Here is a 14,195-nt window from a genome sequence, read left to right on the forward strand (position 1 = left end):
TACAGCATTATAAGTAATATTTAAAAATATTTACAATTTTTATTTCGTTAAGGTGATGGTTTCTTATTAATTTTTGTCATTTTTTTCTTAAATTAAACTTTCTTAACTATATTTAAGGTGCTCTTTATAAATCTTTGAATGTCTATGTTTCCAATTTTTAAAAATTTGTTAAATACCAATGCCAAGTTAGGTAAGCCTCTTCTAACTAACCTCCTTCTCTGGCTTCTTTTCTGGTCTTGATTTTTCTTCTTCCTCCGGTTTGTCCTGGACAGGATCTGCTGGCAGTTCAATTTTTACTGCCAATAAGGCCTCCCTTATCCAGGCGGGAATGGGTTCCGATTTAAAGTGCCTCGCCATAAAGTCTCGCACAAATTGTGGGAACTCATCCCGCTGAATGGCCTCCCGCATACTCCGCATCAATCGGAGCTGGTAGGCCACATTGTGGATACTTAGCAGAGAGCAGGACACACTCTCATTTGTGGCAATGTGATGCAGATAGGAGCGTGTGTACCGCTTGCAGGTGGTGCACTCACAGTCTTTGTCAATCGGCTCCATGTCCATTTTGTATTTGGGTTGCTTCAGGTTCACCTGGCCACTATCCACCAAGGCGCAACCGAAGCGAGCCGTTCGCGTGGGAAACACACAATCGAACATATCGATTCCGAGCGCCACACAAACCACCAAGTCCGCCGCAAATCCTACCCCCATCAGATAGCGAGGCTTCTCCTTGGGCAAATGATCCGTGCACACATCCACCATCCGCCAAAAGTCATGTTTGCTCTCACCGCCACTTAAGCCTCCCACCGCGAAGCCACGGACCTGTCGCTCCATCAGTGCGGATACGCAACGATTTCGCAAAGGCACATCCAATCCTCCCTGAACAATCGGAAACAGCGATTGATCATCATCGCGAGCATGGGCCTCGATGCAGCGATCCACCCAGCGAATGGTTCGCTCCATAGCCTCCTCTACTCGGGGACCCGTTGTAGTGGTTTTGACCACGTCATCCAACTGCATCATGATGTCCGCACCAATGGCATTTTGGATCTGTATCGAGTGCTCCGGCGTCAGCATACACTGGCTATTGTCGAATGGTGATCGGAAATTGACGCCGTTCTCATCGATCTCGGCCAGCTGCAACAGGGAGACCATCTGGAAGCCGCCGGAATCCGTCAGGATGGCTCTGGGCCATCCCATGAACTTGTGTAGACCTCCGGCTTTTTTCAGCGTCTCAATGCCAGGACGCAAACCCAAGTGATACGTGTTGCCCAGCAGGATTTGGCAGTTCAGTTCGATCAACTGATCCGGCAGGATTCCCTTCAGAGTTCCCTGAGTGCCCACGGGCATGAATACTGGAGTGTTTACCTCACTGTGCCTGTGGGAAGGGGGTTTAATGAGTCAATAGTTCGATTTTTTCTTGAAACACATACCTTAAGGTCATCAGTCCTGCCCTGGCTTTGCAGACGGAGCACTCTGCCACGACCTTGTAGGTCAGAGGGGGTATTTTCGTGGGACTCATGAATAGCTGTATACTTTCAAATAAATAAATAGATTACAAATGTTTACGCAAAAAGCCGGTGCACGTTTTTTAATCGCAAGCAATGTGACCAGATCGTAATAGTCACAACATGCTAAAGAATACTATTGATACCGCCAATTTTTAAAATTTAATTCCCAAGATTATAGTTTACTTTTCGGTTTTTAATTAAAATAAAAACTAAACCGACTTATTATACAGCACTTCATTACCCCTATTTTGTGACATTTTTTATTTAATATTTACATTTTAACTTCAAAACACATTCTAAAAAAAAAACTAAAGGTAGGTGAGGTAACCACTGCCTAAATAATTCTACATATATCTAAGAAAAATTATTAATAAGCCACTAGATTGAAAGGCTCAAGCATTATCATAGCGCTGCCTCATCATCTTCTTGATGTAGGATTTGTAGTCATCGCCAGGAGTCAGTTTACCCGACTTGTTTCCCAGGCCCACATTGTTGCTTCGTCCCTCAGCCTGGAAATATTTAAAGTTAACTTGAGATACTATGGTTACGGATTCTAATACAGTACCTCAACTATTTGAGTACGACCCTGATTCTTTCTACCCAGTCCCTGACCCTCTGACCAGCCCATTTTCTGCATCAGACGACTACCCACGTTGCTCGAGCTGATGGGCAAGGATGCAGTGGCAGCCACACTGGAGGAGGACTGGAGGGTCTTTATCTGCTGCTCGAAGCGCTCTCGGCTATGGTTCGGAGGCGGAGGATCACTCTCTCCATACTTCAATCTCCGTTCCTTGGCCCGGTCACGGTAGCTGAAAAGTATCATAAAAATTATGAAATATATTATCACTTCCAGCTGGATATTCAAGCTTACGAGAAGCCCTCATCGTTGTTAGCTCCTCCTTGATTTGGTTGCAGCTTCGCTAGATTCTCCTTATGAAGATTTGACATTTTTAAATGTTTCTGGAGTATATCCTGTGATTGAAAGGCACGCTTGCAAAGCAGACAGGTAAGTTTTTGAAAATCGACGTAGTCTGTCTCTTCAAAACCACGTCCCCCTGTTCCAGCCAATGTTTGTGAGCTCTGATTAGCTCCTGTATTGTCCTCCTCCGAATCCGAAGCTCCCCCATAGGCATTCACCAGCTTAGTGATTACAGGAGTAACAGGTTGTGCTGCACCTTCGGCGCCCTTCGCTCGTTCCTTTTTCTCAAGTATCGAAAATCCCACATCAGCATACACCCCTGGTGTAGATCGAGAAGTGCTGGGACATTCGCTTCCTTCCAGTACGGGTTGCGGCGCGACCACCGGCGTATAGTCTTTTTTCTGATTGAGCTGCTTGGCCCACTTCTCCATGTCCTTCACGATCTTCTTGGCTACCTTAACTTTGTCTTGTTTGCCACCCTCCTTTTCCTTCTCCTTCTCTTTGGCCTTCCTGGCCTCCTCCTCTTTAGCCTCCGCCTCCGCGATAACCTCTTGCAGAGCTGCCTGCGTGGAGGCTGGCGTAGCCAGAACGTAGGTTCGCCTCTTTTGGTCCCAGTAGAGATAGGCGCCCGTCTCATTATTGTAGTAATACTGCGAGTGGGCGTCGTAGTAAAGGCCAGTAGTGGCGTCGTAATAATAACCAGAAGTCTCGTCAAACTGGTACTTGGACACATCGGGAGTAGCTGCAAGGAGAATCTTGCATTGACGAAATTCTTCCAAGTTTTAGCGTAAAATAACTCACGGTACACTTTTCCATCGTTTCCCCTGGGGGCAACGATCACTTCGGCCTTCGGCAAAGCTGGAGCCGAGGTCACTGGCTCAAAGTTCCTCTTCCGGTTGCGCTGCATTGCGGAGAGAGCCACAGCTGCTCCAGAGTTGGCCTCTGTCAAGTTGGGATCAACTGGATTACTGTGTTTTCGGATTTCAGCGGTATAATAATCAGAATAGTATTGAAAAAAGTAGGTGTGCTCAGCTGGATTAGTGGCATAAAGAGAAGCACTATACTCTGCTAGCCGTGGAACATCTTCCATGGTGTAGTTGCCTGTGACTCCAGAAGGTGCCACTGCTGCAATGTGGCCAAAGGACTTGTAGGCATTAGAATTCAGGTCAGTAGGAATTACTTTACGGTCTTCGATGTCAATACAATACGTTATGATAACTGTGAGAAAATAAATTAAAGAACTTGTACAGGGAATACACTCAGCCACACATACCCTCTCTATCATCCAGTTTCAGAGGCGGGTCCAACGTCGTCAGCCCATTAAACACTTCCATCGAGTCTACGAGGGTGTCAAAGTGCAAATAGCAGATACCCCTAGATGCCTGGGTCAAGGTGTCCCTACTGATCACCAACTTGCTGACTGTTTTGGCCAGTTTGGGCAAATGCTTTTGGAGGGCAGTTAGCACGCCCTCCTCATTTGTTAGCGCGTCCAGGTTGCGGAGCATAATCTCTGCATTGGAAAGCGTGGCAGATTAGTGGGTTATTAGCTGATTAGCTGGGGGAAACGGCATGGAAAGAGATTGCTCTTGGTGGATATACTTTTTGTGAGGATGCGGCTGACTTCGTCGATGCCCTCGCTTGCTGCGGAGAAAGAATTCTCGCTCTCAGACCGTGCGGCGCTGCACATATAGCACTGGAAACGTCTCTTAAAGTTGCTAGCACCACACTACAAATAACTAAAATTATAAAACAAATTATATTAATTATAAATGACAAACCTTTATGCAAGTCCAATCCGAGGTTCGATTGTGGCTGTACTGCATGGCTACGCGATTGTCGCCCAACTGGAGCACACCCTGGCCGGGAGAGATGGAAGAGAAGGGAAACAACATGAATTAAAGGTCATATTCGTAGGAAAAAAAACTATCAAAAGTTCCACAAACTACACAGTCACCACAGTTTGCTTCTGTGTTTTGGAAAAACGCAGACGTTGTTGATGCAGTTGATTCGAAGGATCTCCTCTGTATGTGGTCAAGAATAACATTAAGTTCAGTTCTCGCCTTGGACTATTGAAAGAGCAGCTATTAGCTAAAGGCGTGATGTTAGAAATTAAATATCAAGAACCAGAAAAGAACTGAACTTAAAGCCCTCGAAATTTCGTAACAGACGCGAAGCCAAGTCAAGATATGAATCCTTTTTTCTTGAAGATTGTTGGGCTACCTGAGTTATATCCATCCATTGTTTCGCTTCCTCAACGGTTTTAAACTCGACAAATGCAAAACAGCGTGAGGCACCTAAATTTTAGATAGAAGCAGATACGAAAATGTTTTTGTCAAAAAATGTTGGTTGTTTCAATAGCATTGTAACGTTTTGGGGAATAGTATTTTTGTCTAAATATTTTCTAAATATTTCTTTTTTTGTGGAATTTGGTGCTGATGTCGTATAAGCCAAGTATTTTATGTTAATCTTTAAAAATCCTTTCCGAGCATTTTTCTGGGCACACAATACTCACGCTGTACTTTCATTAAAGCATATATTGCTTAAAATTCACGGTTTTGTAACCCACCTGTTGGTTTCTTCCTCATGACACGTATCGAAGCCGGTTGTAGGTTAACTTTGACAAGCTCGGCCATAATCTTTTGGAACAAATCATTAAGTTTTAAGTTTTACAATATTTTAAGTCTTACATCTGCTTCCGTGATGTGTTTATTCAGACCGAAAATGATTATATTGTTAAGAGCTTCGGTGCTTTGCCCATTGTGCGGCCACATCCGGCCTGGTACCTCATCAGTGCCTTCACTGTCATCCGAAGAATAGTGAGATTCACGCTCCTTCCCCTGAGCTCGGTTGCCGTTGCTGCCACTGCGACCTCTGTAACTAGAAAGAAAATTGTAGAAAATTAAAAACTAATTTAGGTAATACCTCCTATGAGACTATAAGACCAGAACTTCTGGCTATATATTTTTTTCATTCTATATAGATTTCAGACACACCTAAACTCCCTGAATAAATTTAACCGTATCCAGCCCCTTTCTCACCTTCCGCGTTCAGAATCTTTTTCGTAATCGTCGTTGTTCCGGTTCCTAGAATCTCCATCATGACTCCATGACGTGTCACGCCTCTTTTGCTGATCATGATCTCGGTGATCCTGGGAGTCCTCGTTATAATTCTGGCGCTCGAAGGTTTTCCGGGATGTCGGACGCTCTTCATCTTTGTAGTCGTCGTCGATGAGATCCCGGTAGAGATCGCGGTCCGGACTATGTCCATGCCTGTGATGGGAATACCTCTCTCGGCTTCGGGACCTGGAAGCTCGTCGCCTGTAAGCACCACGCTCCCGGCTCCTTTCCCTAAAAATCGATACACTCCGGAAGTGAATAAAACTAATGGCCAGACAGCCACTTACCGAGATCGGGATCGAGAGCGACTGTATCCTCGGTATCTGGAATCATTCCCATTTCCCCCTCGACCGAATCGAGAATCCATTCTGCGACTATCTAATGCAAATCGATGGTAATTATCTGAATGTTTCACATAATGATTGGACCCGCTGGCCCATTTATTTTCCCTTCGACTAGAGCCTGATGGGCTAGACATCTTACTTGTTCAACGCTTCCAATATAAAATCCCAGCTCGAATAGATGACAGTCAAGAACCTAAAATAAACTTTCCGTCCGAAGGTAGCAGCAAAAAATATATTCGGCCTCCTTTGTCATTCACTGGGAAACAGGTATCGATAAACGTTTAAATTACAGTGTTGGAAAGTGTCAGGCAGTGCCTGTTTTGGGGAAATCACCGGAAATACTTTTACAATAAAATGTAACTTTTAATATAAATCCCCCTAATAAAGTATACCCCAACAATAGAACTGCGATTTATATAATTTGTACACAAAATGAGAGTATGAATTTTACTAATCATAACTCAAACTATAACCTAGTACATTAAAACCTATTACATTATTATATTAAAATATATAAATGGAGAACAGCCTATAGGCTTTAGGCGTTTTCATAACGTTGCTTCATCATCTTCTTGATGTAGGACTTGTAGTCATTACCAGGCACCATTTTTCCTGACTGGTTTCCTAGGCCAATGTTGTTGGTACGGCCTTCAGCCTACAATGACAGCGATATAGTTAAATAAAAAAGGTACATTTAAGTATTAAATACTAACCTCTATGATTTGGGTACGTCCTTGGTTTTTCCTGCCCAATCCCTGTCCTTCTGACCAGCCCATCTTCTGAAGCAGTCGGCTGCCCACGTTGCTGGAGCTAATAGGCATGGCTGGAGCCGCACCGCTGTCCTTTTGCCTAGACTGCAAGGTCTTAATCTCCTGTTCAAAGCGTTCCCGGCTGCGATTCGGAGGAGGAGGATCGCTTTCCCCATACTTTAGCCTACGCTCCTTGGCACGATCTCGATAGCTAATAAGAAACAAATTAGTGAGATCTAAGAATTAGCAGAATCTTCTACAACTCACGATAGTCCTCCATCTCCGCTTGAAGCTCCTGCGGAGTTTTGGTTGAGCTTGGCCAGATTCTCTTTGTGCAGGTTGGACATCTTTAAATGCTTCTGCAGTATGTCAAGTGATTGGAAGGCCCGCTTGCAGAGCAAACAGGTGAGCTTCTGGAAATCCACGTAGTCCAATTCGCTGGCGGCTCCTCCTCCAGCTCCTACCGAATTTGAGGCGTTCTGGTAGTTGGGCGCACTTTCCTCTTCTGAGTCCGATGCTCCACCGTAGGCATTGACCAATTTATTTATTCCGGGAGGACCTGTTGGCGCTATGTAGTCCGTAAGCTTGGCGCGTTCTTTTTTCTCAAGGATTGAAAAGCCCACATCAGCATAGGCACCTTGGGTGGGCCGTGATGTGCTAGGACCTTCATTTCCTGACAGTATGGGTTGCGGAGTGGCCACAGCCGTGTAGTCTTTCTTTTGGTTGAGCTGCTTGGCCCACTTCTCCATGTCCTTCACTATCTTCTTGGCCACCTTGACCTTGTCGGGCTTGCCTCCCTCTTTTTCCTTCTCTTTTTCCTTAGCCTTTTTGGCTTCTTCCTCTTTCTGTTCCGCCTCAGATATGACTTCTTGCAGAGCAGCCTGCGTGGAGGCTGGCGTGGCCAAGACATAAGTGCTTCTGCGTTGATCCCAGTAGAGATAGGCTCCTGTTTCGTTGTTGTAATAATACTGCGAGTGAGCGTCGTAGTAAAGACCCGTGGAAGGGTCATAATAGTAGCCAGAAGATTCATCATACTGATACTTGGACACATCAGGGGCAGCTGGAATGAAAAAGATACACGTTAGCTTACGTAATTTTCTTTTTAGAAATACTTACGATAGATCTTTCCATCGTTGCCCCTTGGAGCGGTTACATTCTTGGCAGCAAAGGCTGCCTTTACCTCAGCAGCTGCTTGGGCGGCTGCTGCTGCAGCGGCTGTAATCGTAGTCTCAATACTGCTCATCTTCTTTTGTTTGCGTTGGATAGCCGAAAGGGCCACAGCAGCACCAGAGTTTGCTTCAGTGACTTGAGTGTCTCCCTTCTTCTTTTTAATCTCTGTTGTGTAATAATCTGTATAGTACTGAACATAATGAGCGTGCTCTGCAGGATTCGAGGCATACAGTGAGGCACTGTACTCAGCCAAACGAGGTACGTCGGCCAAAGTGTAGTTCTCACTGATTCCGGAAGGTGACATTGGTTCGGGAGCCCCACTGGGATTGTCTCTGTCACCGGCCGTAGTTGTATCCTTCGGCAACTTGGGACGATCCTCCGAGTCAATGCAATATGTAATGGCAACTAATATGCGAATTAGTGAAAGAACTATAGTTTCAAAAATATAAGCTACCATTTCTGTCATCCAATACTAGTGGCGGTTGCAGAGCCGTCAATGCATTGTAGGTATTCATGGAGTCAACGAGTGTATCAAAATTGAGGTAGCAAATGCCTCTCGATGCCTGAGTGAGAGTATCCCGACTAATCAACACCTTGCTGACAGTCTTAGCCAGGTCCGGAATATGCTCCTGGAGCGCAGTCAGTACGCTCTCTTCATTCGCCAAAGCGTCCAAGTTTCGCAGCATAATTTCTAAATTAAAATAATAAGTTTAAGCTAGTATAACTAATTTAAAAGAAAGAGATTTTCCAGCTTACTTTTGGTAAGAATGTTGCTGACTTCATCAATGCCCTCGCTGCCTCCGGAAAACACAGACTCTCCCTCTTCTCGAGATGTCTTACACACAAAACAATAGAACCGAAACTTGAAGTTACAAACACCACACTACAAAAAGAAAGAAATCGTTTAAATTAAGACGAAAATAATTATATTTTTTAATTTTTACCTTGTTGCAGTTCCAATCCTGAATGCGCTTATGGCTATACTGCATAGTGAGTCTTTGATCTCCCAACGAAATAACGCCCTGTGGCAGCAGACATGGAAAAGAGAAAAAAGGTTTCAAGATCAGTATGGCATCGAAAAATGTTAGGATATTTTTCACACTCTACACAGTCACCGGATTGCTTCTGTGCTTTCGTAACGCGGATGGTCTTGCTGTAGATGCTCTTCTCCATGTCACTTTCCTTGGCATTTATTAGAAAATAATAGATTTCAGTACAGTTCTTAAGATTTCGATGAGTTCTCTGATTGTGAAGTAGCTACTAAAGCTTAGTAACCATACTGAGAAATCCACAATTTCCTAATAACAGCCATGGGAAGTTCCTTAGCTGTTGATGTTCAAAGGATCAAAAGTTGATTGCGCTGATACCTGAGTTATATCCATCCATTGCTTTGCCTCCTCAACGGTGTTAAACTCGACAAACGCTATACCGCGTGATGAATCTAAATTTTCGGATAGAAGCAGATACAAAATGTTTTCGTCAAAAAATGTTGAATGTTTCGATAGGTTTGTAACATTGTTGTGGGAAATTGTACGAGTATTCTTTTCGATTCTTTTTGTGGCCGGGTAATATTCGTTTGGTATACTTGTTTTCCATTAAAAGTTGTACTGATTATCGTACACACACACTTGTTCCGCCTAGCTCACGCCTGGGCTGTAAGGGCATTATCAAAGATTTCATAACCCACCTGCGCCATGTTTCCGGATGATCCGAATGCAGGCTGGCTCCATGTTGACCTTAATCAGTTCACTCATGATCTATAACACGATCGTAGCACATTATTAAATATGATGGTTAGACTATGCTTGCAAGAATCTTACATCTGCCTTTGTTATTTGTTTCGAGAGTCCAAAGATAATAATTATATTGAGCGCTTCCGTCACATGTCTACTTTGATTCCGCCGCATCTGTCCCTCATCACTGTCCTCTTCCGACGAGCCTCTCCTGTCGCGATCTCTGTCCCACTCCCGTTCCCGCTCCCGGTCTCGTTCCCGGTCGCGGCTGCCCATTCGCCCATTGTTACCGCCACCATTGTGGGACCGATTATCTCGGGAACGACTAAAAAATTATTTATATTTTAAATCAGCTTATTGTTGGTACGCTCTCGGTAGTAGTAGGGGCTGCTTACATGTTCCTTTCGTTGCTTCTTCCTCTATCATCATGTTCATAATTCCGGTTCCAGGGCCTGCCTTGCTCTCTATCTGGGAACCTCTCCATAGGACTCCTTTCGCGAGAGTCCATATCTCGCCAACGATGTTCGTTGTCAAAGTTGCTTTGACCCCTATCCCTGTCCCTGTTTCGATGCTCAAAGTTCTCTTCGCGCCGGAATGGCCGATGTTCAAAGTTGTTTCGGGAGTTGAAGTTGCGCTGGTCATCCCGATAATCATCATGGATCAAGTTCTGATACAAATCAGGGTCCCCACCGCCACCTCTACCACCACGTTGGTCGTGCCGGAAATTCGGGGATCGATCCCGACTCCGTGACCGGGAATTGCGGTGCCTGGATCCGGCATATCCGCGATTTCTTTCTCTGTGAATACATACATATTAGGATTCAAGCCAAACCATTTCTTACTTATGTAGTATAAAAGATTTACCGTGAACGGGACCGGGATCTGCTGTAGCGCGACCGGGACCGCTGGTAGTTGCCCCTTCCCCCACAGTCACTTCCACCACCCGACGAAAAGCCTCGATTACGCGAGTCCATCAATCCGGATATGGCGATTTTTTTGTTTTTCCAACAGACAGGAAGTCATCCAATGCAGGCGCCGTTATTAGTGGCTCCCCCGTTTCCTCCAAATTATCTAATTACAACTGAAACTCCGGTGCCTTAATCCGTGCGTATCTTTTTTCCGAAAAATTCTTGCCATTCTCCACGAGAATTGTGTTATCGATAAACAAAGTACTTAACCCTTTCAAAATTGTGTTTATTATTTTGGTTATTAAAAAATACTATAATTATTTTATATAGATAATTTATACTATTTAAAATTTAATTTTAATCCATAAAATTTTTATTCTAATGGAGAAGAAAGCTTTCCGATGAATACGTTTCACGCCACCGTCTCTAAAAACAGTGTTGCAAAAGATTAACAACTGACAACTTGCAACACCGTGTGCCATTCCACGCTGCGTGTTTGGGGAAAAACCAACTTATTTTTTTTTTTGACATCAACATAAACTAAGACTTCCCCCGAAATTCTTGACAATCAGCGGCAATTCATTGGAACGCATTCTAGATTAGCCGAGCAGTATAAAAGTGCATTCGAACGATGAAGAAGGTTTTGTTGACGAAAACGCAAAAGGTCGAGCGGATCGCATCCGGAGGGGAATTATTACTCAAGACCCCCCAAACGCCTCCACTACCGATTCGGGTCATTACCATGCCCAGTTCTACACCGGTCAGCTGCAATACTTACATCCAGCGCAAATCATTCAAGCCCTTTTTTGAGGACATTTTCAAGTCCCTAATGTGCATACCTGATAAAGCCCTCCAGCAACGCGTGATCAATGCGATTAATGGCCACAATAGCCACAGCTCAGATAAGGACAGCTCCACTATCTCGCATCAAGGTAAACAATGTTCTTGTGGAGTCACAAAGGTAGACGCCTCCACGCAAACACAATGGGAATCGGATGACAGGAAAATCCTACCACAGGGGCATTATGTGCCGCCAAAATCCGAGGAAAAACCACCCATAAAAAATGAATCAGCCGATTCAACGAAGAACTCGAGCCCCACGGACTCCAATCCGATTTCAAATTCCACACCAATTACGTCAACAGCTCAGCCAGTAAAAGTTCCTAAAAAACGTGGAAGGAAACGGAATACATGTGTTCCACAGGTGGTTAAGCGATCGGCAGCCCAAATGGCGCTACAGGAGCGCGAGGACAAACAGCTGACTCCGCTGGTTACCAAAAAGAAAAAGCTGGAGGTTACGGTAAGAAAAATCGAATTTATATACATATATAGTTGGTATACACTTCGTACCCAGACTTTCCTTCAAGTTCTTATCGGAGAGATAAAAATAATAGGGATCATAATGATTACATTTTGCATTTTTAATTATTCTTTTCTATCAAGAAATTATTGTTATAATTATACTTATAGTAGAGTTTAATTCTGAAGGTATATAAAAAAAAGGAAATACTTTGATGGAATAAAACTGCGACAAAAAAACATATATATAGATTAGGTTTCGTTTTTTACAGATAAATATTTCGGTTTCGGTTGCACTTACGGGCTTGAAAATATTTATACTTTAAACGGTTACGGCTATCGGTAAATATATCCACCATAAAACCTATAAAATAAAAAAATAATACCATAACTCTTACTAATCCTTAAGAATCAATGAGAAAAAAAAATACTTTGCAACTTTATTCAAATTTTGTATTTAAATTTCTTTGCAGAACACGCATGAAACTCAAAGCAATAATTCTTTCAAAACTCCAGAACGGCGAAACTCAAACATGTCCGATATATCTTTGTCGAATATATCTTTGTCCGATATACCCTTTAGTGAAGAGGACCAAAGCCGAGTAGAGGGCTACATAGAAGGAACAAGTACGGACTTAATAAAACATATGATGGCCCAAGAATTCCTAAAAGCTAGAGTCAAGTCCGAGGAAGGACTGTTGTAAGTATAACGATTTAACTTTGAACTCTGTTACTAAGCTTTAATTAATTTGTTTTCTCCTTTAGTCCCATCCATGATTACATACTGCGTGGCGATGTTTTTGGGGTAAAGCGGCAGGTGTTTGTGTTTTCGCACGTAAACACCGACATCAACACTCTGCTCAGCAGCGATGGCGAGGATTGCCTGCAACTTGCACTAACCAACAACGTTGATGCGGAGATCGTGTCAATTATTATCTCAGCGGGATGCCTGCTAGATCACTTCTACGAGAACTCCAACACCGTCATTCACCTGGCAGTGATCAACAACATAAATCTCGAATCCGTTAGAGTTCTGATGAAGCATATTGACTTAAATCTTCTTTTGGAGCCCAATGATGATGGTTATACAGCTCTGCATCTGGCAGTGCGGTACAATCAGTTCCATATGGCAGAAGCCATTCTGGATTGCATAGACGAGCGGGATTTGGGCGAGCCGATCTACAGGAGAACAGCGGAAACTCCAAATACTGATGGTCGGGACGAGAAAGCCTTCTCGAAGTACTACGATCGGGCTTGCGACAACTTGGATATGACTAAATCGAAGCTGAAAACGCGCAGAATGAAGCTGGATGTGATTAATGCCTCCGAAACGAGGGCAGGGAATACGCCTCTTTTCTACGCCATAGAGGGAGAGCTAGGTACGTTATACACAAAATTACTGACATTTAAGGGGAATCCCCTGATTAATGACCTAAATTTTAAACTGTGTGCTGTTTCTTTATCATTTTGTAAATATTTCTGTAATTTTATGATCATAAACAAAGTTTCTCTAATCTTATCGATTGCAGAACACTTTTGCTATTTCCTGCTAGCCCACCTGGCCGATCCCGATCAGGAGAACTTTATCGGGCATTCCCCGAAATCTTACCACTACGATTATGCACGCAACTTACGCATTAGCCTGAAAGTGTCAAGAGTTATGGACAAAGTAATTGGATTATTGAATTCTTAATGTTTATTGTACATACATAAGTTTAATTTAAATAAACTATTTAACATAGAAAAGCTAATTAACCCCAGTTCAGATCGAAATTGGTTTTCTTAAGCAGGGCCAAGTCAATGGGTTGCAGCGACGGAGGCAGTCCTTTTTGTGGTAGTGTCTTCCATGGCCACTTTTTGGGTTTCTTCTTTTTTCGGCTCTCCCGTCTGTTTTGGGCTAAAACTAAGAGTAATGGATAAGTTAAAGGTTAAAAGTAATACGAGAACATTGATTACCCAATTTTTCCAGCTTTTCCAACTGCTTTTTACTGTAATGGCTGTTTTTGCAAAACATCTCAAACTTGCAGTAGCCACTAAAGTAGCGCAAACAAGGCTGCTTAAGACGTTCCTCTACCAAGACAGTTCTTGGATCTAAAATAAAACGCATTTTAGTTGGTAGCCTCCTAGGATTTTAAGGGGAAGTCCCTACCTGTTAGGCGTCGCAAATAATTGGTTTTGCAAATCGTGTGGGCGATGCCACTATTGTGCAATTTGCGTACATTTAAGTCATTTTTCATAAAACAACAACAATAATCGCAAAAATAGCTCTTTCCGCCCATTGTTTTAATAAAATCTAAACAATATTTATTAAATTAGAGATGGTACTAACAAATATCGGTATATATAGTGTTGATGGCGATTTTTTTAAATACACAATTGTTCATTTTTCTTCTTGACTTTCCTAAAATCTATGGCAGTACTTTACTTTTTCCAAAATCTTATGAAACAA

The 14,195-nt window shown here is 43.2% G+C and overlaps 5 protein-coding genes across 9 annotated transcripts; 1 reads left to right on the plus strand and 4 right to left on the minus strand.

The window, feature by feature from the left end:
- Positions 1-19: 19 nt before the first annotated feature.
- On the minus strand, positions 20-1,623 carry Tgt (tRNA-guanine transglycosylase). Its single transcript, XM_017251823.3, has 2 exons — positions 1,431-1,623; positions 20-1,375 (listed from the first exon to the last, which is right to left on the minus strand). Exons 1-2 carry the CDS (start codon positions 1,517-1,519, stop codon positions 202-204), a joined length of 1,263 nt encoding a protein of 420 aa, XP_017107312.2. The 5' UTR covers positions 1,520-1,623; the 3' UTR covers positions 20-201.
- Positions 1,624-1,745: 122 nt separating this feature from the next.
- On the minus strand, positions 1,746-6,181 carry LOC108132403 (RNA-binding protein 5-A). 4 transcript variants are annotated; one of them, XM_070276712.1, is made up of 13 exons: positions 6,027-6,181; positions 5,831-5,921; positions 5,466-5,774; positions 5,115-5,304; positions 4,994-5,063; positions 4,648-4,721; positions 4,206-4,283; positions 4,027-4,153; positions 3,701-3,937; positions 3,229-3,645; positions 2,380-3,169; positions 2,074-2,317; positions 1,746-2,017 (listed from the first exon to the last, which is right to left on the minus strand). In XM_070276712.1, exons 2-13 carry the CDS (start codon positions 5,908-5,910, stop codon positions 1,901-1,903), a joined length of 2,733 nt encoding a protein of 910 aa, XP_070132813.1. In that variant the 5' UTR covers positions 5,911-5,921; positions 6,027-6,181; the 3' UTR covers positions 1,746-1,900. The 4 variants fall into 4 exon arrangements, with proteins under 4 accessions (XP_070132813.1, XP_070132812.1, XP_017107308.3 ...); XM_070276711.1 differs by having other exon boundaries at positions 5,115-5,298; positions 5,831-6,161; XM_017251819.3 differs by having other exon boundaries at positions 5,831-6,160.
- Positions 6,182-6,318: 137 nt separating this feature from the next.
- Positions 6,319-10,694, minus strand: LOC108132418 (RNA-binding protein 5-A-like). 2 transcript variants are annotated; one of them, XM_017251842.3, is made up of 12 exons: positions 10,404-10,694; positions 9,935-10,336; positions 9,627-9,864; positions 9,494-9,563; positions 9,174-9,247; positions 8,751-8,828; positions 8,563-8,689; positions 8,261-8,497; positions 7,753-8,211; positions 6,904-7,696; positions 6,601-6,847; positions 6,321-6,542 (listed from the first exon to the last, which is right to left on the minus strand). In XM_017251842.3, exons 1-12 carry the CDS (start codon positions 10,511-10,513, stop codon positions 6,426-6,428), a joined length of 2,952 nt encoding a protein of 983 aa, XP_017107331.2. In that variant the 5' UTR covers positions 10,514-10,694; the 3' UTR covers positions 6,321-6,425. The 2 variants fall into 2 exon arrangements, with proteins under 2 accessions (XP_070132815.1, XP_017107331.2); XM_070276714.1 differs by lacking the exons at positions 9,174-9,247; positions 9,935-10,336; positions 10,404-10,694 and having other exon boundaries at positions 6,319-6,542; positions 9,627-9,641.
- Positions 10,695-10,900: 206 nt separating this feature from the next.
- On the plus strand, positions 10,901-13,506 carry Charon (charon). Its single transcript, XM_017251779.3, has 4 exons — positions 10,901-11,747; positions 12,220-12,446; positions 12,512-13,125; positions 13,276-13,506. The coding sequence occupies exons 1-4, from the start codon at positions 11,079-11,081 to the stop codon at positions 13,437-13,439; spliced, it is 1,674 nt and encodes a 557-aa protein (XP_017107268.2). The 5' UTR covers positions 10,901-11,078; the 3' UTR covers positions 13,440-13,506.
- Positions 13,420-14,130, minus strand: LOC108132378 (zinc finger matrin-type protein 5). The gene is made up of 3 exons (XM_017251781.3): positions 13,896-14,130; positions 13,703-13,837; positions 13,420-13,649 (listed from the first exon to the last, which is right to left on the minus strand). Exons 1-3 carry the CDS (start codon positions 14,023-14,025, stop codon positions 13,498-13,500), a joined length of 417 nt encoding a protein of 138 aa, XP_017107270.2. The 5' UTR covers positions 14,026-14,130; the 3' UTR covers positions 13,420-13,497.
- Between the last annotated feature and the right edge of the window lie 65 nt (positions 14,131-14,195).

The sequence above is a fragment of the Drosophila bipectinata genome, chromosome 2L (genome assembly GCF_030179905.1).
Source record: "Drosophila bipectinata strain 14024-0381.07 chromosome 2L, DbipHiC1v2, whole genome shotgun sequence".
Classification (NCBI taxonomy): Eukaryota; Metazoa; Arthropoda; class Insecta; order Diptera; family Drosophilidae; genus Drosophila; species Drosophila bipectinata.